Source organism: Cervus canadensis, chromosome 9, assembly GCF_019320065.1.
Source record: "Cervus canadensis isolate Bull #8, Minnesota chromosome 9, ASM1932006v1, whole genome shotgun sequence".
Classification (NCBI taxonomy): Eukaryota; Metazoa; Chordata; class Mammalia; order Artiodactyla; family Cervidae; genus Cervus; species Cervus canadensis.
This window is the reverse complement of record NC_057394.1, coordinates 34,414,603-34,436,452: the sequence shown is the minus strand read 5'-3', so window position 1 is coordinate 34,436,452 and position 21,850 is coordinate 34,414,603. Positions and strand designations below refer to the sequence as shown.

Here is a 21,850-nt window from a genome sequence, read left to right as displayed (position 1 = left end):
TACCCACTCCAGTATTCTTGGGCTTCCCTGGTGGCTCAGCTGGTAAAGAACCTGCCTGCAATGCAGGAGACCTGGGTTCAATCTCTGGGTTGGTAAGATCCCCTGGAGAAGGGAAAGGCTACCCACTTCAGTAGTCTGGCATGGAGAATTCCATGCACTGTATGGTCCATGGAGTTGCAAAGAGTTGGACATGACTAAGCACCTTTCACTTCACTTTGTATATTCCTCAGTGTTTTACATAGATGATCATGTCATAAAACAGATACACTTGTTTCTATCCAAGCCAAATTGTTGCCTGATTGCAGTGGCCAGAACCTGCAGACCTTGTATTGTTCTTCATATTAAGGGGAAAGTGTTCAGTCTTTCACCATTAAGGAGCCTTTTTTTTGTGGTGATAGTGTCCGTCTCTTGCGACCCAATGGACTGTAGCCTGCCAGGCTCCTTTGTCCATGGGATTTTCCAGGCAAGAATACTGGAGTGGGTTGTCATTTCCTTCTCCAAGCTTTTTTTGTAGATGTCTTTAATAAGACTGATGATGTTTCCTCCTGTTTTCAATTTGCTGAGTTTTTATCAGGAATGGATGTCATATGTTTTTCTTTGTATTTTGAGATTATCGTATGGTTTTTCTATTTTAGTATATGTGGTAAGTTACACTGATATTTGAATGTTAAGCCAACCTCTCATTCCTGGGATAAATCTCACTTGGTAATGATGTATTCCTTTTACATATGGTTGTACTGAATTCGCTAAAACATTTAGACCTATTGCTTCTGTGTTCATAAGGGGTGTTGGTCTTTAGTTTCTTACCTTGTAATGTCTGTATCTGGTCTGGGTATCAGGTTTCATAGCTATGCTGGTCTCATAGACTGTTAGGATGTGACTCTCTCTCCTATTATTTGGAAAGAATTTGTGAAGAAGTGGTGTTCTTCAGATACTGGTAGAATTAGATAATGGAACTTTCTGGGCCTTGGCTTTTCTTTGTGAGTAGGTTTTGTTTCTCTTTGTGTTATTTTTTTAACATGTGTGTTTATTTTTAAAGTGCACATGTAGGCAGCATAACTGGGTCTTTTGTGACCCCTTTAAACATGAGGAGAAACTTGCTCACATGCCCATCAAAGTATTTCCCGTTAGTTTTTATTGTGCAGTGTGTTGAGGGTGTGTGCCTAAACTGATCATTGGGCAGATGGGATTATGGAATTGGCACAGTTGACTCAGCCCAGCACATCCCTCTCAAGGTAAAGTCCAGACAGCAGTATCAGCATTACTTGAACTTGTTAGACGTTGAGATTCTTTGATCTCACTCCAGACCTACTGAATATGGTAGGTTGGAGCTACCTGCAATAATCAGGTGTTAGCAATTTATGTTTTAACGAATCCTCAGATTTTGATACGTCAAAGATTGAAAACAACTGGCCTAGACTAACATTTACCTAGGGGTTTAGAGAGAGCCTTGCGGTAATAGTTCAGGGGTCTGACAGCAAGGAGGGGTGAAAGGCAAGGATCCACATAGCTTGGTAATCATCTTTCCATAGCAGGCCAAGGTGCGACTCGGGAATAAGAATTTTGAACTAACCAATATACTGTCAATGAAGGCAGGACTGTGGGCCACATTCTAAGGGAATAATGATATATTAGGAGTACTATTAAATTGATTGAAAAAGATATTTTGGAACCTTCCTCTCTAACAGGAGTCAGCAAACCATGGGCATATTGGACCTACTGCCTGGTTTAAAATCTAGCTGAACAGCTTAGATTTTTACATTTTTAAATGATTGGAAAAAATCAAAAGAATACTATTTTGTGACATGAGAAAATTATGGGGAATTCAGCATTCTGTATCTATAAATAAAGTTTATAGGAACACAGCCATACTTACTATTTATCATCTGATAATTTTGGGCTGCAGAGACAGAATTAGATAGTTAGAGACTGTGGCCCCAAAGCCTATATATTTACTAGCTGGTCCTTTATAGAAAAAAGCTTGCCAACCATGAACCGTAAGGATAATTTGCTAAATAGTACATTCCCCAACCATCTGGGATAAATTACTCTAATAGGTGGTGGACCAGACTGTAAGGTAAAAGAATGAATAACGAAGTATGTTATTTCAGGAATACCTCCACATTAGAATTATGGTAACTTTGCTTGAAGGAGTTTTACTTTAATGAGATTTGTAATTAGAATACAGCTTTATATAGCAAGGTCAATTACTGGAGCCTGTGATTGTAATTTTCTTTCTTCCTTTTTTTAGTCACCTGCTGGTTAAGCCTGAAGATAAAGCTTTTTGTATTGCCCTATCACTGGAAAATATTCTAAAATGTACCTTTGAACAGTACATCCAGGAGAGAAAAATCCATGTTATGACTTGTAGTGCCTCTGGGGTGGTTATCCTGCCCACTTCTGTATAATAGTGTGGGTGCTGGAGTGAGCTCTTCATAAAACAGATTTTTGAAAGTGGTCAAGTTTTAATTGGGAAGTAAGGACCTACCAAATTTCGTATAGATCTGAGACAGGGGACATACCTGATATACTTAAGGGTTGAGAGAATCAACATATAGCTGACTTTCATTTGTTTTTAGACTTATTTATTAAAATGCAAATCAGATTTGCCTTGTTTGCCACATCATGTTTATATGCATTAGCCCAGGGTCACAGAAAATGCTGTCATCAAAGAGATGAGATGAAAATGTCCATTTCCAGAAATACAAGTGAGCTGGTCAAATCATCATGGTGGCCCCTTCGCGGTCAGTTCAGTAACAAAAGCCTTAGATCTCTGACCCGCTGAGACAATGTTCCATAATTTTTTGAAGTCCTCCTTGCCACCAAGCTACAGAAGGTGTCATCTTCTACTCTGGGATGCTTGTCGGTTAAAAATAACTTTGGTATTTTGTAATAATTAAATGTTAAGTTATAGAAACTGTTAAATACATGTTGTTTTCTCAAGTAGAAGAGAGGTAATCTCCATATAGCTATATAATCCCTATAATGTAGATTTCTTTTTTTAAGGTTGTACGTTGGCTCTTCAAAGACATTCCTGTCATCAGAGAAATCCCTGAGCCCTTTGCAGTGGTGTAGACATGTCCTAGATAACCCGACTCCGGAGATGGAAGCGGCAAGGCGTTCCCTGTGCTTTAGACTGGAGCAAGGTAACCGCGACCGTCTACCCACCTCCTCAAACCCCTGCCACCGTCCACTGGGTCTTGTTGCTGGTTTTGGAGCAGACACTTAACTGAAACACCTTACCCTGAGGGGCGGGCGTTGCATGCAATTCACTTCACATGTTTACGCAGAGGGTTTCTCAGTGTAGAATACATTTAGTTCTGTGCTTGTTTTCAGTCTGTTTTCAGCTCCTTTTAGTTAGTGTTGTGGGAATACATATGATTTTTCTATTTTTTTCTTTGTTTAACATACCACTAAATAAAATGGGTCAGTCTTACATTCTCCTCAGGTGGTTATAAGATTGTGTGGCTGAATTCCAAGATAGCAAACTGGGGTTCCACTGGGATCTGGGTACAGACCTTTTGAGTTCCCTAAATGTTTACTTGGATGTGTAACTGGAACTCCTAACCTTTATAAACTATGAGATAGTCTTCATATTCTATGTAACATTAATTATAGAGCCCAACATATATTTAAAAAAAAAAAGAAAATCAGGATAGTTGTAGCAGGGAAAGAAAAAGCAAAAGGACTGAGCCGTACTCAGCTCTTGGCTATTTTGATAAAGGAGGCCAGTACTTAAGGCTGTGATTACTGAGACTTTGCTTGCTTCCTGTGCTCTTGGTATCTGTTTCATTATCGAGGAACACTTTATTCCATGGATCACTCATGTCCAGATCACACTGGAGCTTAAAAACAGGGTGAAGTGTTAACCTTAACCCTCCAGATGAAAGAGTCAGAGCTGTTGGGAGTAGGGCTGACGTGGTCACGAGTGCAGTTCTTAAGCACGTTGAGGTTTGAGAACATGGCCTGTGAAACTCTTGAAGGGTAACGAATGCTTATAAAATGTGGACATGATAAGACAGCATTTCTTGAGCTTTTAATTCGGACAGTCAGAACATTAAGTTCTTGACGTCTTTCATTGTGTTCTAACTGTGCTTATCTAAGGCAGTGACTCCACTCACTTTCAGGGGTGAGAAAAGGGATGGTTAGAGAAGTTTACAGTATTAATGAGGACACAGTGGTCCTTGGAAGCAGAGCCAGGGCCTGGGTCTCCCTGACCCTGAAGACTGGTCTTAAGTAGTAGTCCATACTGCTTTACTGGCATAGTTAACAGAAAATGGGGACAGACAACTGTTTTAAATATATCATGCTCAGTCATGTCCAACTCTTTGTGACCCCATGAAATGTAGCCCGCCAGGGCTCCCCTGTCCATGGGGTTCTCCAGGCAAGAATACTGGAGTGGGTTGCCATTTCCTCCTCCAGGGGATCTTTTCAAACAAGGGATTGAACCCGAGTCTCCTGCATTGGCAGGTGGATTCTTTACCACTGAGTCACCTATGGGGAAGGCCAAATTAGAAATCAGCAAGTTTTACTAGCATTTTAACTAAAACGAAATAAGTGATGTAGTAATAGAAAGTTTGAAGAGTGGAGTAGGAACAAAGGATTTCAGTTCAGTCGCTCAGTAGTGTGGAACTCTCTGTGACCCCATGGACTGCAGCATGCCAGCCTTCCCTGTCCATCACCAACTCTTGGAGCTTACTCAAACTCATGTCCATCGGGTCAGTGATGCCAGCCAATCATCTCATCCTCTGTCGTCCCCTCTCCTCCCACCTTCAATGTTTCCCAGCATCAGGGTCTTTTCAAATGAGTCAGTTCTTTGCATGAGGTGGCCAAAGTATTGGAGTTTCAGCTTCAGCATCAGTCCTTCCAATGAACACCCAGGACTGATCTCCTTTAGGATGGACTGGTTGGATCTCCTTGCAGTCCAAGGGAGTCTCAAGGGTCTCCTCCAGTACCACAGTTCAAAAGCACCAATTCTTTGGCACTCAGCTTTCTTTATAGTCCAACTCTCACATCCATACATGACTGCTGGAAAAACCATAGCTTGATTAGATGGACCTTTGTTGGCAAAGCAATGTCTCTGCTTTTTACTATGCTGCCTAGGTTGGTCATAGCTTTTCTTCCAAGGAGCAAGTGTCTTAATTTCTTGGCTTCAGTCACCTTCTGCAGTGATTTTGGAGCCCAAGAAAATAAAGTCGGTCACTGTTTCCATTGTTTCCCCATCTGTTTGCCATGAAGTGATGGGACCGGATGCCATGATTTTAGTTTTCTGAATGTTGAGCTTTAAGCCAACTTTTTCACTCTCCTCTTTCACTTTCATCAAGAGGCTTTTTAGTTCTTTTTCGCTTTCTGCCATAAGGGTGGTGTCATCTGCATATCTGAGGTTATTGATATTTCTCCCAGAAATCTTGATTCCAGCTTGTGCTTCTTCCAGCCCAGCGTTTCTCATGATGTACTCTGCATACAGAGTGACAGTATACAGCCTTGACATACTCCTTTCCTGATTTGGAACCAGTCTGTTGTTCCATGTCCAGTTCTAACTGTTGCTTCCTGACCTGAATACAGGTTTCTCAGGAGGCAGGTCAGGTGGTCTGGTATTCCCATCTCTTTAAGAATCTTCCACAGTTTATTGTGATTCACACAGTCAGAAGCTTTGTCATAGTCAATAAAGCAGAAATAGATGTTTTTCTGGAACTCTCTTGCTTTTTCTATGATCCAGTGGATGTTGGCAATTTGATCTCTGGTTCCTCTGCCTTTTTTAAAACCAGCTTGAACATCTGAAAGTTCATGGTTCATGTACTGTTGAAGCCCAGCTTAGAGAATTTTGAGCATTACTTTGCTACCATGTGAGATGAGTGCAATTGTGAGGTAGTTTGAGCATTCTTTGGGATTGCCTGTCTTTGGGATTGGAATGAAAACTGACCTTTTCCAGTCCTGTGGCCACTGCTGAGTTTTCCAAATTTGCTGGCATATTGAGTGCAGCACCTTCACAGCATCTTCTTTTAGGATTTGAAGTAGCTCAACTGGAATTCCATCACCTCTACTAGTTTTGTTTGTAGTGATGCTTCCTAAGGCTCTCTTGACTTCACATTCCAGGATGTCTGGCTCTAGGTGAGTGATCATACCTTCATGATTATCTGGGTCATGAAGATCTTTTTTTGTATAGTTCTTCTGTGTATTCTTGCCACCTCTTCTTAATATCTTCTGCTTCTGTTAGGTCCATACCATTTCTGTCCTTTATTGTGCCCATCTTTGTATGAAATGTTCCCTTGGTATCTCTAATTTTCTTGAAGAGATCTCTAGTCTTTCCCATTCTGTTGTTTTCCTCTCTTTCTTTGCATTGATCACTGAAGAAGGCTTTCTTATCTTCCTTGCTCTTCTTTGGAACTCTGTGTTCAAATGGATGTATCTTTCCTTTCCCCCTTTCTTTCGCTTCTTTTCTTTTCGCAGCTGTTTGTAAGGCCTCTTCAGACAAGCCATTTGGCTTTTTGCATTTCTTTTTCTTAGGGTTAAAACTTTGGTGACAGATGCATGTGTAAGAGGATGGCCAAGACTCTGCTCTTGATTCTAGTCCCATTTCCTGATTGGCCCTAAGCAAACTCCCTGGGCTCTTCTCTTTCAAGGCTTGTATCCCTAAGTTTCCTTATTCAGACACCTCTGATTCCAGGACTTCTTATGTGTATGTTTTCATCTATGCATTTGGCTCAGTTTCATTTGAAATAAAAAAAAATAAAATTCAGAATTAGAATCCTTTAAGTTCAAGGGTCAACGACATGAAAGGGATCAGATAGGAAATATTTTAGGCTTTGTTGGGCCATCCAATTCTGCCATCCTAGAAAACAGCTGTGTATACAGATATTAGTGGACAAGGCTGTGGACAGAGAATTGAGTTTCCATGGTATTTTTTTTTTTCATGTGTCGAGAAATACACTGTTTTTTAAATTTTGCTTTTTACCTTTTTTAATGGTTAAAAATATTCATAGTTGGTGTATTATTAAAAAAAAAAAAAAAGCAGGATGGATTTGGGCCACCCAGGTCATTGGTTTGCCAACCCCTGCTTTAGTTCACTTGCACACAAGGTGATTTAACACAGTGTAACACTGCAGCTGAAAAATAATCCTAATCGGTGGTTATTTTTGAGATTTTAGAATTTATTATCTAGTTTTTCATCTAGTTTTTTACTCTAGATATTTTATCTAGATATTATCTAGATTTTATCTAGTGCCTTATTATCTAGTTTTCGTTTCATTGGCAAGGGGCTCAAGTAGAATCGTGAGGTCAGGAGGACATGAATTACAGTCTTTTTCATAGTGTAATTTAACTTTCATATGAAAGTATTTCAGCAGAGAACTAGCTTCTCAAATCCAAAATTAGTCTTTTACTAAATTTGTACATAAATCTAAATCCTCTTTTGCTATGACATTAAATGCTTTTGTTCCAAAGATCCATGATCCATAATCCCGTTATGAGATAAGAAAAACGGATTAGAATAGGTGGTCCAATGGATGAAAAACAGTTTTTGAAGCTTAATATGTTATATTGCACAATAGGTCTGTAGTTTAGTAAGTATTAGTCGTCTAGATGTAATAAGGAAAATAGCAAGTTCCCACCCCATTGTCCCATGCCCGTTTTATTACCCAGATGCAGTTTCTTAAAAGCTCTTGTGGTTTTTTTGTCTACCCTGTTTTTAAATTCCGTGCTTTTATGGCTGTTGCCTGAGTTACTCAGTCTAGTCATTATCGGTTGGCTTTTTACTTTGAGTGGTGAGGTTTCATTTTTAACTCCCACCTCTCACCCTCTCCAGCTAGCTATTCTTTTTCTCGGCATAGTCTCCCATGTAGCTTTTACCAATCTTGGGATACATCAGTACTGATTATGATAGCAAGAGTCATATCTAAGCCATGCAATATTTTATCATTGTTTCTTTTTTGTTTCATTTAACTTTGTTTTTCCTAGAGTGAGTGACCTTTGTAATTAATTTATCCTCGGACTCTCCAAATGAAACCTTCGCAGTACGGTTAGATGTGGACACCCACCAAGGGTTTTCACTTGGTTTAACTCTTCCTCCTGGTAGAGCCCTCTGTTCTCCCCACAGCCGTACCTGTGCGCATCTGTCATGGTGGGACTTCCTTTTGCCCTCATCCTGGGAATTCCGCCTCGTGTCTTCTGCATCATATTGCTAATAGCGGAGGCTTCCTTTTCCTTAGCTTCCCTAGTTTAGTGAAGTGTATTCGCTGTTGCTTTTGTGGGGAGCAGGAGAGGAAAGAGGCTATGTGGGAGGTAAACGCTGAGAATGTCATATGTCTGAAAGTGACTCTGTTGTACCTGTCTTTCACACTTGATTGTTCTTTGGGCTGCATTTAGATTTCTTGGTTAGAAACCATTTCCAGCAGTTGAGAAGGTAGTGTCACATTATGTTTTAGCTTGAGGATTGCTGTCGAAGTCCTATACTGTTATCATTTTTTATCTCTCTGCTTAAAATACACTGGATATTTTAGAATGTCTTCTTCCTGGTATTTTGAAATTGCTTTTTTTTTTGGTGCTAGACAGTGGGCACTTCTAATCTGGAAACTTTAGCTCTGCAAAATCTCATGCATTGCTTCTTTGCAATCACCCTGCCCCTCCAGTTTTCTCTGTTCTTTCTTTCTAGCTACTCCTTCAGTTAGATGCTGAATTTCCTAGACTCCTAGACTGGTGTTCAGATTTTATATTTTTCTCTCCTTTTTTTTTTTTAAATTCTTTATTTTTTGGGGGGAGTATTCTACTTTCTTGAAGATTTAAAAAGCTCATCTGCTAAACTCTTGCCACGTATTTATTATGGACCTGCTATGTGTTGGGCACCATTGTAGGTGATGGGGATCCAAAAGTGCCCATAACATATTTGAAGTCTCTCCTCATGGAGTTTACAAGCTAGTTTGCAGATAGTCTTTTGATCCTCCTGTCTTTTCGTAAGGCACCCTTATTTGTGTCAAGTATCATTAATCTAGCAGCTTTGTGTTTCAGTTTAAGTAATGAAACCTGTCTTTGGTAAAGCAGGAGAGGAGCAGCTGCATGAGCCAGAAAGGGAGCCCAAGGGTTTTGGTGCTTTTCCCATACGCTTTGCATTAGTCATCTTGTGTCTGCTCCCACAGACTCCCTGTGGGTAGGGTAGGGTAGGGTAGAATGCCTACCCTCTGTGGTACCTGTGCCTTCAGTTTCAGAGCTTTTCCAGGTCCTTGTTCGCTTATCCTCCACTGTGGACCATCAGAATGTTGAAACCCAGCTGGGTCCATCACCTAATGTTTATCTGGTTTTTTAATTTCTAAATAAAATGATTCTTCTTAGTCTGATAATATCTCCTGTCCTATTCGATATTCCATGTGGATTTAGACTTGGGTTAGCTGCAGTTCTAGAGTGGTTTTGTAAGAGAATAGAGGAGAAATCACAATTAATCCTCCATACTGAAGAATTTTTATTAGAGTAATTACAGCGAATTGTTACAACTAATTAACTGGCATCAGAAATTACAGTTTTAACTTAAACTTTATTTATAAAATAGCATGCATGGTCAAATGGAGTAATGTGTGCCATGTATTTTAGAAGTTTCAAGTAATTCAGTCATAAAGTGTTTGCTTTTTGTTTAGACTTCATTTCTCTCTTGAATCATCAGCATATTCACCTAACAAACATCACTGACCATCTTCTTTGAGACCAGGGTTGTATTTAAATTGCCCAAGGACAGACTCTGTTCTGTTGGTCTTACCAACTGTAGAAGGGAGCCTGACATATAGTAGACACACTGTTAATGTGGAATGAAGGAATGTGGTGGGGAGGTTTTGATCTAGTGGATGCAGTGCTTCCTAGTGCCTCAGCCCTACAGAGCTCTGTAGTCAGGCACGTCACGTGTTCCTAGTGTCTTGCTTATAAGTGGGGCCATCTAACAGATTTCATAGGGCTATTAGAAAGATTTCAGGACATGTTGAATGTGAACCTAGTTTGAAAAATGGGAAGTGCTATGTAATTATATGGACACATTCCTAATACCTAGTTCTTTCTTTAGAGACTGAACCAAAAAATACAGGGAATCCTCTTAGTTTGGCTATTTATAGACAATGAATAGTGTTTTTTTTTTTTTTTCCCTCCTTTGGGGGGTGAGTCTGTTTTCTCTACCTATAAATAAAGATACTTGGTACAGCTAGGGGTCTCAAATGGAAGTTTTACGAGCATAGTTTATTCAGTAATAGTAGAAAATTCAAGAGGACCTCTTTAGTATATTCTTTCCTTTTATTTCTTGTTGGATCTGTATTCCATTTCTGACATACTTGTCTTCATTCTTGCCCACTTCCCCCACCCCTTAGAATATAAATAACAAATACCCATAGAACTTTCACAGGTAGCTTTAACTCACATGATATCCTAAATTGGAATAAGGCTAATCTAGAGTCTTTTGTTAAGTCCATGTCATGAGACTGGGACATTAAATAGCCAAATAACGATCAAAAAGTTTATCTAAGTAATATGAAACACCCAATAATGTGGCTCAGTTAATTTGGGGCCAGTTAATAAAAGCTTATCTTGCCTTAAGATTCTTGAATGTCCATAGCTATTCAATCAGGACAGGTCACACTTGAGGAGCACGGGTATAGTTTTCACCAACAGTGTCACCCTGCACACCTAGCCATCTTGGGTCATGTTTCCCTGTGACTGTCTCTATTTCCCCTGTGATGGTGTCCAAAGCAAATGTGAAGAGTGAAGAGATACTGCTTCTTTATGGAGTTTTTCCTCTTATCTTCATATGACATCAGTTCCCATTCTTGTCTCATTGTTATGATGGAGTGTGTCTCTCTACATTTAGCCAGTGAAGAAGGAAGTTGTCAGCCAACCCAGTGCTCTGAAGGTGGCCTTTTTCATTAGCAAAAGCCACAGAGATTGAACTGAGACGTTAAGAAGCTTATCAAGTGTCTGTCTCCCAGAACCTGTCCAGTTTCTCCTTGCGTGGCCTGAGATGCTATCTCCATCAGCTCGTGTTTCCAGTCTTGAGGTGCTCTTGTCAAATTCAGAACACAGAATTAAAACTGAGTCCCTGCGGTTCATTTTAGGTAAGCTTCGTACAGGGTTCCCTTTCTCGTTGGAGAAGTAATCTGGAATCTCACTAAAATGTTTGTATGGAGACAGGGTCTCTTGACATTTGCTGTTATCTCTCCGTGCTGGAAATCGAAGCTTCATTGTCATGGCCGTGTGCTTCCATCACAGCCTCGCTTTGCTTCGGGATTCAGGATAGCTCCAGCGTGTGTGCCTCGTTATTGGGGAGGATGTTGAGTACAGGCAGTAACTCACTAATAGGGACTATGTTCCCCTGAAATTCAGTTTCCATCCCTTTATATCCAGCAACATGGATATGTTATTTGCCAGATATTCCTAAACAATCGCCCTTGCTTTTATTTTGTCAATTATGCATGTGTTTCTGTTTGGTTTAGTTTTGTTTTGCATTTCTACCATGATTAGAAATAAGCTTATTTATTAAAATAAGCAATAACTTACATGACAGTACATAACATTTGTTATAATGAAGACATAATTGATATGCTATTTTGTTATCTACCCTAATGAGAAAAAACAGATCCTCCCAAAGCAGTTGTTGACTGCTTTTCTCGCAGCTCTGATGACTGACCGCACTTGTCTCTATGGCAGTAGAATTTCCTTTTGGTAGGTGCTCATACCTGTTTCTTGGGGCATCTCTGTGTTTAGTCACTCCTTTGTGTCTAACTCTTTGTGACCCCATGAACTGTAGCCTGCCAGGCTCTTCTGTCCATGGGGTCTCCCAGGCAGGAATACTGGAGTGGGTTGCCATTTCCTCCTCCAGGGGATCTTCCCTGCCTTGGATCAAACCTGCATCTCTTGCATCGCAGATAGATTCTTTACCCACTGAGCCATCAGGGAAGCCCTGGGACCGCTCCGAGACAGTCCATTTCTGCAAGAATTTGTAGACACCTTTCCTGAGACACTAGGCCTTGATCAGAGATGGTTCAGATGCTAAATCATGAACTAAATGTATGGAACACTTGCCCAGTGCGGGCGCAGTGCTGAGGGCTAAGGGTGCAGTGGTGGGATGAGCTTTCCACCCGGCCTTTGCAGATGTGATCCTGCACAAGGGACGGGTGACGGCGATAGCAGCTCTCGTTCTTTTTCCCTTTCCCTTGACCACTGTTCCCCAACCCTTTTGGCACCAGGGACTGGTTTTATGGAAGAGAGTTTTTCCACAGCCCGGGGTGGGGGGTTTTGGGGTGATGCAAGCACATGGCATGTATTGTGCACTTTATTTCTGTTACCAGCCCCACCTCAGACCATCAGGCGTTAGATCCCAGAGGTAGGGGGCCCCCTGCCTTAAAACAAGCACCGTGATGTTCAGGGGCCTGAGGGGGTGTGGCCGGGAACTGCTTTCAGGGGGATGTGACATGTCAAAGCCTCAGCAAAAGTTCGGCTGGTGACAGTAGGGGAGGAGGGCAGGGAGCAGCCCAGACCCCCAGAGCTACTGTAGGAAGGCCCTGAGACGGGACGAGGCTCGTGATGGAAGAGGTGCCGGCAGACCATCGTGGTGGGAGCAGAGCGCAGGGAAGTGAAGAGAGAGAATGTAAGCTGAGTGACTCGGGAAACTAGGGTCGAGGACTCTGGACTCTCTTGAGATGGTCGGGAAGCCCTTGAATAGTTTAGGCAAAGGAGTGGCGTGACTTTGGACAGGAAAGCTTCAAGGTACTGTCTGAATTGGCTTACACGACTGAGCGTTTTATGAAATCTGGCAAGATTTGGAAAGTTGAAACAGTGATTTTAGAAATTCTTTGGCATGTTAAAGTTAGGCTTTAGCATTTTTTCAGATAATTCTTTAACTTGTTCAGTTGCTGAGTTGTGTCTGATTCTTTGTGACCCCATGGACTACAGCATACCAGGCCTTCCTGTCCCTTTAGCTTAAACTTGAAAATGTTTCCTCCTGCTTCTCTTATTAACATCCTGAATTTCTTGTGTGACCTCCTGTGAGAAGCAGGAGTTTAAAATGTGGCCAAACACTTCATTGTGCTTAATGTACTTTGAAAATATAAGGCTTTGATAGAATACATGGCGCTTTAAACTAGTATATAATGGCAAGTGTCACGTGTTTGATTTTTGGAGCTCCTGTCATCGTGTGTTGGATACTTGTGAGCTTAGTATTTTTCCACTTGTTTCAGCTGTAAGATTGTAGTTCAGTGAACTGGGGTGAGTGTTAAAAGTGTAAATCATTTGACATTCAGGTTTTAGTAGTCTTGTGTGTGGCTGTGTATTCATATACATGTGTAAGTATGCACACGCAGTGTGACCATGTGTGGTCTTCCATTTGCATTGCATTTTTTGGATGATGAAAGTGGAATCAGGAAAAGGATACTCTTGCAGTAGGAGTTGCTAGTGTGTGCTGAAGCTGATGACCACAAGTGGTGGGGGTATCTCATCTTTAGGGTAAAACCAGATATGTATTCTTATAGGAAGCAGAGAGATCTGACCGAGAAGCAGAGCTCGAGGCGACGCCAGGTGTCCATGTTAGACTGAGGAAGCGAGTAGGAGGAGTATTAGAGGAACTCTGAAAGCCTTCCACCTTCCTCCCCTCAGAGAGAGACCTCCTTCCGCTGTGTGGTTGGGAATCTCAGCCACTCTGCTGCTCTGTGTCCAGGCACCTGTGGGGAACTTGCTTATGGAACAGTCCACCTGTTTACGTAGTGGCTGTTGTCCGTTTTCTTAGAGGTGGGTTGGGGTAACACCTGTACTAGTGCAGAAGAAACTCATGCTAGTTACCTGTTCAGATTGACTTAGTCTTTATTCATAAATAATGAACCAGCAACTGGGTCTCACTTGTGTTTTGAGAAACTTAAGAGCATGAACAAAATAGATCAACGACTTTGTAGGAGGAAGTAACTGTGGGAATAGAGGGCTCAATGTGATCCAGTTCAAGAGGGTGATACAGTTTTCAAACAAGAACAGATTGCTCAGAAGAGCGGTGGTCAAAGTATTACTATTTTTAGCCATTTTTAGCTTCTCAAAAGTACTGAAGTAAAAATGGAGAGGGCTAAGAACCAAGCCACTTACCTGAATTAGGCAAAGGAATCTCCCCAAAAGAGAAATTGAAAGAAGTTAGGGCACTTGGAGGACAGACCCAGAATCTCTCATCTTTAACAGTTTTAGATTCAGGAAGATCAGTAAATAATGGCAGAAATTCTCTTTGAGCTGAAAAAAGACAAGCCCTCAGTGTACACTAGGATAGATGAAAAAAGACCTTGACATCCTGGTTTAATTCAGATTTTCCAGGGTTAAAGAGAAAAATCCTAAAAATATGCTAAGGAAGAAATAAGTTGTCTTCAACATTAGTAGACCTTAGACATTGCTTAAGTATTCAATACTATCTTAAAAGTTTTGAGGGAAAGTTCATTTCAAACTTTAATTTTGTACCCAGGCAAATAATAAGTTACGGAGACAAGTGGAGGAAGTTTTTGGATCTGTGAAGACCTAGAAAATTTTACTTTATGCACCTAATTTTCATGATGGAAAAAGTACCAGGAAAAAGATGCATCAGCTCTCAAAAACATTGGCCACTGAGATGACCTAGGAGAAGGCAAGAAATACAAGAAAATGAGTTGACCCTGCAAGCTGGCAATGTTTGGGTCGAGTGCCAAAGAATTACTTCTCTTTTTGCTTTTTTTTTTTTGTCCTTTCACAATGCTCAGTTCTCCAGTTAATGGTACTTACTACACCAAAACACTGAAATGCCACATTTATGTGGCTTAACCGTCGGTGGTCACCTTAAAGCCCAGCTTTAGCACAGAATGAATTCGCAGGAAGCCTTGAGAAAAGTGAGATAGAACCATCAAGTCTGCAGATAGAAGGTTGGAGAGGGTGAGCATGCCCTAAATGTCGAAACTTCTCACTGCAGGGAGTCAGGTGCAAGCAAGCTGGTGGTTTGTCTACTTAAAGTTGCACTTATATGTAAATTACATAGTTGTTGTGAATTCCAAAACAACACTCCTGGAAAAGGGATCTGGCTGTTTTTGACCTTTATGTATATTTTAATGTTCTTCTCCATGCAGACATTTTAATAAAATCATGGAGGTGGTTAGTTTTAGGGCTGAAAAATGTTTCTGCTTTGTCAAAACTTGGCTGTTTAGGTTTACTTTCTACCACCACTCAAGATTAGTGGGTCAGAGGCCTTTTCTGCCACTGGAATGTTGGCCACATATATTGTGTCCCTTCCTGACAGAAGAGTACCCCAGCTCATGAGATACTAGACAGGCAGGATGGTCCAGAATCCATTTCTAGCACTCTTCTCTTTAGGAACTTCTACATGCTATCTGTTGGCCTCCTGGGCTTGGATTCTTAGCACACTGGATGTTTTCATGGGCAGAAAGACTCTTACTTGTTATCTGGGCTTCCCAGGTGGCTCAGTGGTAAAGAATCCACCTGCAGTTCAGGAAAACTGGGTTTGATCCCTGGGTGGGGGAGATCCTATGGAGAAGGGAAAGGCTACCCACTCCAGTATTCTTACCTGGAGAAATCTGTAGAAAGAGGAGCCTGGTGGGCTGACAGTCCATAGGATTGCAAAGAGTCGGAGACGACTGAGCGACTAACACTTTCTTTTCAGTCTGTCCTTAGTGTTGGCTGGGGGGAACCCACTGTATTCTGATGTGAGGTCATCTAGCCTGTTTCTTCATAGCCTCAGAATCTGTAACATCTTCCCTGTCTTGTTACTGGCGTATAGAACTTGCGAGTTGTTCTGACCAGCTGTCATGACTTGGCTCCAGTCTAAATTGAGAACAGCTGTCTGCAGTCCACACGACAAGATCGCATCACGGACAGAGCCTTAGGTCACTCTCTTGCCTTGTTCTTTGCGGGTTCCATTATCACTTTCACATAGGCGCTCTTCTCACATTCTGTGGCCATCTTCACTGCCCTTAAATTTGATGTAAGCCATAGCAGTCAGACCTGGGGAAAAATGACTTCTCCGAAAGGGAATTTTTAAACATGCCTTTGAAGTCTAGTTACTACTAAGTTTAGATTTATTTTTAACCTCCCCTGTTAATTGCAGATGGAAAGTCTGATGATGATGATGATGATGATGAAACTGTAGAGGTCACTCCAGCCCTGGATGACACTGGATTTGGTCCATGTGCACTTAAAGCTGGCAGCTTGTCTTCAGTTCTGCCCAGTGATTAAGTGGGAACAAGCTGACAATCCACAGAATTTCTCTTCCCATCCCTCGTTTCCCAGCTTGACTTGTAGACCACTGTCCTGGTTAGAGAAGACCTGAGAAGGACCCAGGGGTAGCTGCGAGAGAAGAGTGTTCAGCATGTGGTCTTGGGACGGGTGAGGGTCTGAGAAGCAGCAGAGGCCTGATGCCTGAATCATGATGATGAACCCTTTAACCAGCAACGTGTTTATCTGTGAAGTTCAGATTAAGAGTGATTATGAGATTGATCCTTACGGAATAAATGTTAAGTAATGCTCCTTCGTGGTGAAATTCTGTAACTCGTATTCAACAAGTATTAAACGTTTATCTGCTAATCTTTGGGGGTATACACCATCTTTTAGTTCCTTTCAAATCTAATATATTTTAAATCTTAATCCTAATGTTGAAATTACTTTCTTGACTATCTCTAGGTATTATTTATGCGTAAATGAACTCTTTCATTAGATGTGTCTTAATGGTGATAGTCATGTTTCTATAAATTATTTGTAAACTATGACACTTGAATATAATTAGAAGTTTAGAGTATTAGCATGCTCTGGGATCATAGGTATATATATATTATATTTATGTGTAAAACATATATCATAATTTTAAATCATTATATTTGTCATCATAGGTTGAATGAACTGAACTCGGAAAAGATTCAAGTTAACCTAGTAGGATTTTCTGGCTGTAACTGGAAGATGGAGAGACTTGGGTTTGAGAAGTAACTTACTTTGATTAGGTAGTCTGTAAGAGTACACCAATTGAGGACCTCGTCATCTAGTTCTTTAATCTTTCTGTGAATCCACTGGCACATGCGTATGAGCTGAATCCTCTTTACTTTGTATTTGGGAAAGAGCACTAATGATCGCCTATTTCATAGTAGCAATAGGACCTCCTAGATCCCATATGCTTGTTTATCAGGCCATGGAGAAATTAATGCTACTGAAGTCCACCAAGTAATAACAGTGAATCAGATAAGCCACAAGCCATATGTTACTACTCCGGGGGCCTGGCACAGGTGGGAGCCAAGTCGGCAATGCTTGCGTCCTGTTAACTTAAGTCCAGAAAGTCTTTACCTCTGTCTGTGCAGTCAGTTTGTAATAGTGAACCTGTAAAATGCTGTCTTTGCCCTGGGTTTTTAATTCCCATGTTTAAGCTTAGTTCAAACATTTGAATGCATCTGTGTGCCAAGCATTTCTACCGACTGCAGAAAAAAAAGCTGTAATATGATCACCTAGGAAGTTTATTCTGGAGAGGATGGTTTGTGAAAACAGACCTCTTCCTGCCCCAGTGACTTGTGGGCTTGGATCAAAATGCTGTGGTCTGGATACAGCTTCTTGCCAATACGAGAAGAGTTAATGTCGCCTGTCCTTCAGTGATCCTGGAGCCCCCTGTAACTGGTGTTAGTAAAGGGCCGTGTAGTTGAATTCCTCTGCTTGTCTTAAAACTGAGCGCTGCCTGTGTGCTAAGTCGTTTCAGTCATGCCTGACTCTTTGCAGCCCTGTAGACTGGAGCCCACCAGGCTCCTCTGACTGTGGGAATTCTCAAGGCAAGAATACTGGAGTGGGTTGCCATTCCCTCCTCCAGGGGATCATCCCAAACTAGGGATCGAACCTGCGACTGTTGCATCTCCTGCACTGGCAGAGGGGTTCTTTACCACTATCTCCATCTGGGAAGCCCTGAGGGCTGCCTGTTGTATAAAAGAAAGAATAAAATTAGAAGGATTGAGTGTTTGTTAATCTCTCCTTGCTTCCTTTTCCTCTGCCTTCTGGGACTCTGTGGGAAAGAACATCATTATTTAAGAGTCAGAGATATGACTTAGGAGCCTGTGGTTTTGAAGAAACAGTATTTCTTAGAAAAATGTGTCATGTGGGACATTTGTTTCCTCTGAGATAGTCTTTGGGTAAATAAGTGAGAACTGTTGACCTATCCTGGTCAAACTGTTTGAAGGTTCAAGATTCAGTACTTTGTTTGAGTTGGTTAACAGCTGAGGAAAGATTAAGCCTGTGGACTCATTTAAATGAGCTATAATGTAAAAAGCATACGCGTCATTTTGAGAAGAGAGGCTAAACAGCCCAAGTATTAGGAAAAGTGGATCATTTCGGCATTTTTCCTTTCTCCCACCTAGCTTCCAGAACATTTCCCTTAGAAGTTATAAAATATCTTTGCCCCAACTTGCTGTCAATTTTCTGTAGTTTTCCTTAAAAAATGTTCTGTGGATTGTGAATACAGGCTACAAACTTGTGTCTCACACTCGCCACAGCCCTGCCTGTTACGAAGAGCACACCTCTTCCACCGAGAACGCAGGAACACAAGGATGCTACGTAGATTTGCTCCAGATCTGAGAACTAGCATCTGGCAAAATGGAGACTAGAACTCTGGCGTCCAGTGTCTTTCAATCTTTCGTTGGTCTTTACTACAACATGTTAGAAAAAAATGACAGTGAAGAGGCATGCTATCGGCCATCATTGTTATATCTCAACCTGTGACAGACCCTTGCAATAGAATATTAATCCTGTGTATCAGAGGGAATATTAAAAAACTGGTGTGTGTATTATTAGTCCGAGGGCTGGCAAATGATGGCCATATCTGGCCTCCTACCTGTTTTTGTATGGCCCCTTTCACATTTTTAAATGGTTGAAAAAATTAAAAGAATAGTATTTCATGACCCATATTTTCTATTAAATCCAGCTCTTGGTATATATAAAGTTTTGTTGGTGCCATAGTCACTCATATGTACTTTGTCTATGCTTAACTTAACGCTGTGATGGTAGCGTGGGCAGAGTTGAGTGGTTGCAGCACAGACCTAATGGTGGCAAAGCCTGAAATATTTACTGCCTGGCCCTTTACAGAAAATGTTTGCCAGTTCTTGTGTTGGCCTGTTGCTGTGATCTCTGACTTTTGTTGGCATTGAACACAGCCATCTAGCCCTTGCAGACCCGTATCTGACTCCTTTTACTAAGATCTTACCCTGTATCTCTCAAATTCCCTAGGGGCAAATAACCTTCAGTCACTAGAGTTTTTATTTTTTCCCTTACTACTTATAACAAGTGGTCCCTTTGACATTTCTATGAATAATACAGCCACCACAGTTCAGCTGTCTTAACCCAATAGGACATAAATGCCCTGTAGAGAATCATGAAGCGGACACTTGCTAATGTCGTGTGTTCTGTTTAGGACTGCCTGTTGAGATTAGTTTCCTTCCAGAGAGATGCTGTCCAGACTTACCTACATAATACCTTATACTTGTCCCAGGCCATTACTACTTCACAGATTCTTTATTCCAGCCTCTACCTTCTCAGCATGTTTGTTGCCTTCTAATTTACAGATGAGAGGCCACAAAGCCCACCTTCACCTCCTGCCTTCTCTGCTGCTTCCCCCTTTCCCACACTTAACGCGCCTTCCTCCAGCCTCTTTCCCTTCCTCACTGTCTCCCCGGGGGCTCCCATTCGTGCCTGTGGCTTCACCTGACAGGTACTTGTTGATGTCCTGTGGCCTCTTTGTCTCTAGCCCTCTCCCCTGAATTCTGACTCGGCTGGGCACCAGCATGTAGGCATGTCCTTGAATTCAGTTCATTTTTTCTTAAGCGTGCTCATCTCGTATCTCCCATTTTAGTGGATGACATGTGTCTTAGAATCCATAGTGTTTGACTTTGCCTTCCTTCTTCCCTCTGCTCCCTGTATTCATTGAGTCACCAGGTATCTCCGCTTGAGCTTGGATGCCACTTAACACGTTCTCACCCTGTGTTCTGCTGATACTTAATTTGGTGCCTTGTGAGGGCTCACCAGCTCCGCCATGAAGCCTCCTGACCAGTCCCCCAGTCATCAGTCTCTACCCAATTGGTGCATCATCTGTATGGCTGTTTATGCCGTCATCAAATAGCATAGCTGGTCATGACTTTCTCCTTTACAAAGTCAAAACACCAATTGAACATTAAAGCCAATACTGCATACTAGCAGTCCCCAACCTTTTTGGGACCAGGGACCAGTTTCCTGGGACACAATTTTTCCACAGACTGGAAGTAGGGGGATGGTTTTGGTTTGATTCAAGTGCCTTACCTTTATTGTGCACTTTATTTCTGTTATTATTACATCAGTTCTGCCTCAGATCACCAGGCATTAGATCCTGGAGGTTGGGGACCCCTGCTGCATGTGACAGGACGTAAACGGATCCTCCCAACCTCTCTAGCCCTGATTCTTCTCCACATTCCCTTTGCTTCTGTCCTAACATTGGCCATTCTCTGAATATGCATCTCTTGTTCATGTCTTCCTGGCTTTGCATGTGTGATACAGTCGAGCGGTTAGTGGGAAGTGCTCTTATAGGTACAGTTCTTCAGCTGGTCTCAAGCTGGACTGACATGTCTAGACTCACCTTTGTCTTCAAAGATACACTAAGTTGTAGTTATAATAGGTATAAGAAAGTTGGCAAAATCATTTAGATGTGAAAGTAGGAATGGTAGAATGGTTTGAAATAGGGAAATATTAGTGAAGCTGCCAAGATTTTAACCTTGATTTTAATGCTTAATGTGTTGCGCATTGTATTAGGTACTCGACTGGCTCTGTTTGTAATGAGGGGAAAGTGTGAAAATGATGCTTTGAACAGTAGAGCATTGCTTTATTTTGAACTTTTATAGGTTGATGCATACTGTCCTTTTGAGGAGTATCACTAGGATTTTCACATTAGATCACTTATTCTTTTTATGTGAATTAAGCCATGCTGAATTATTAGATTTTGATTATATGCATGTGTGTGTGTATATATATATATATATTCAACAGAAACTCGAATATTTACTATGAGTCTAAGCAAAGATCAGGATATGGAGTGTCTTTGTTTTTGGAAAAATTTTTGTTAGGAATATTTAGTGTGGAAAATTTAAAATATTTACATTCTTTCTTAAATCTCTCCCATTACCTATCCTTTATGGTTTTTTTTTTGACATTATCACCACTGGAGCATTTATCAAATTGATTTTTGCAGAGGGAGTCATATTTTGCTTAATGATGTATAAAAAGTAGCTTTACAGATATAGTGTAATTTTTTTTTTAAGTTAGACAACTTTGAAGGTGTACATAAAATAACTTGATAGGCCATTATACACTCAAACTAGCTTCTCTCTAGGAAGATGAGGGATCCACCACAATTTAGTGTTGATACTTTGTCACGTTTATTTCAATAGAAAATGCTTATTAGAAGGTGGCAAAGTTGAAAAGCTTCACTTCAGTCACTCAGTCCTGTCCACCTCTTTGCGACCCCATGAATTGCAGCACGCCATGCCTCCCTGTCCATCACCAACTCCGGAAGTTTACACAAACTCATGTCCATTGAGTTGGTGATGCCATCCAGCCATCTCATCCTCTGTCGTCCCCTTGTCCTCCTGCCCCCAATCCCTCCCAGCATCAGGGTCTTTTCCAATGAGTCAACTCTTCACATGAGGTGGCCAAAGTTTTGGAGTTTCAGCTTCAGCATCAGTCCTTCCAATGAACACCCAGGACTGATCTCCTTTAGGATGGACTTGTTGGATCTCCTTGCAGTCCAAGGGACTCTCAAGAGTCTTCTCCAACACCACAGTTAAAAAACATCAATTTTTCAGTGCTCAGCTTTCTTCACAGTCCAACTCTCACA

At 41.3% G+C, this 21,850-nt stretch overlaps 1 protein-coding gene across 2 annotated transcripts in view; it reads left to right on the top strand.

Annotated features, from left to right (window-relative positions):
* SLAIN1 (SLAIN motif family member 1) overlaps window positions 1-21,850 on the top strand; it is a 53,988-nt gene that overhangs the window by 11,947 nt on the left and 20,191 nt on the right. For both annotated transcript variants that reach the window (XM_043478169.1, XM_043478167.1), the window contains exon 2: window positions 3,007-3,146. In XM_043478169.1, the coding sequence (XP_043334104.1) occupies window positions 3,007-3,146 (140 nt within the window). The remainder of the gene's footprint in view (window positions 1-3,006; window positions 3,147-21,850) is intronic.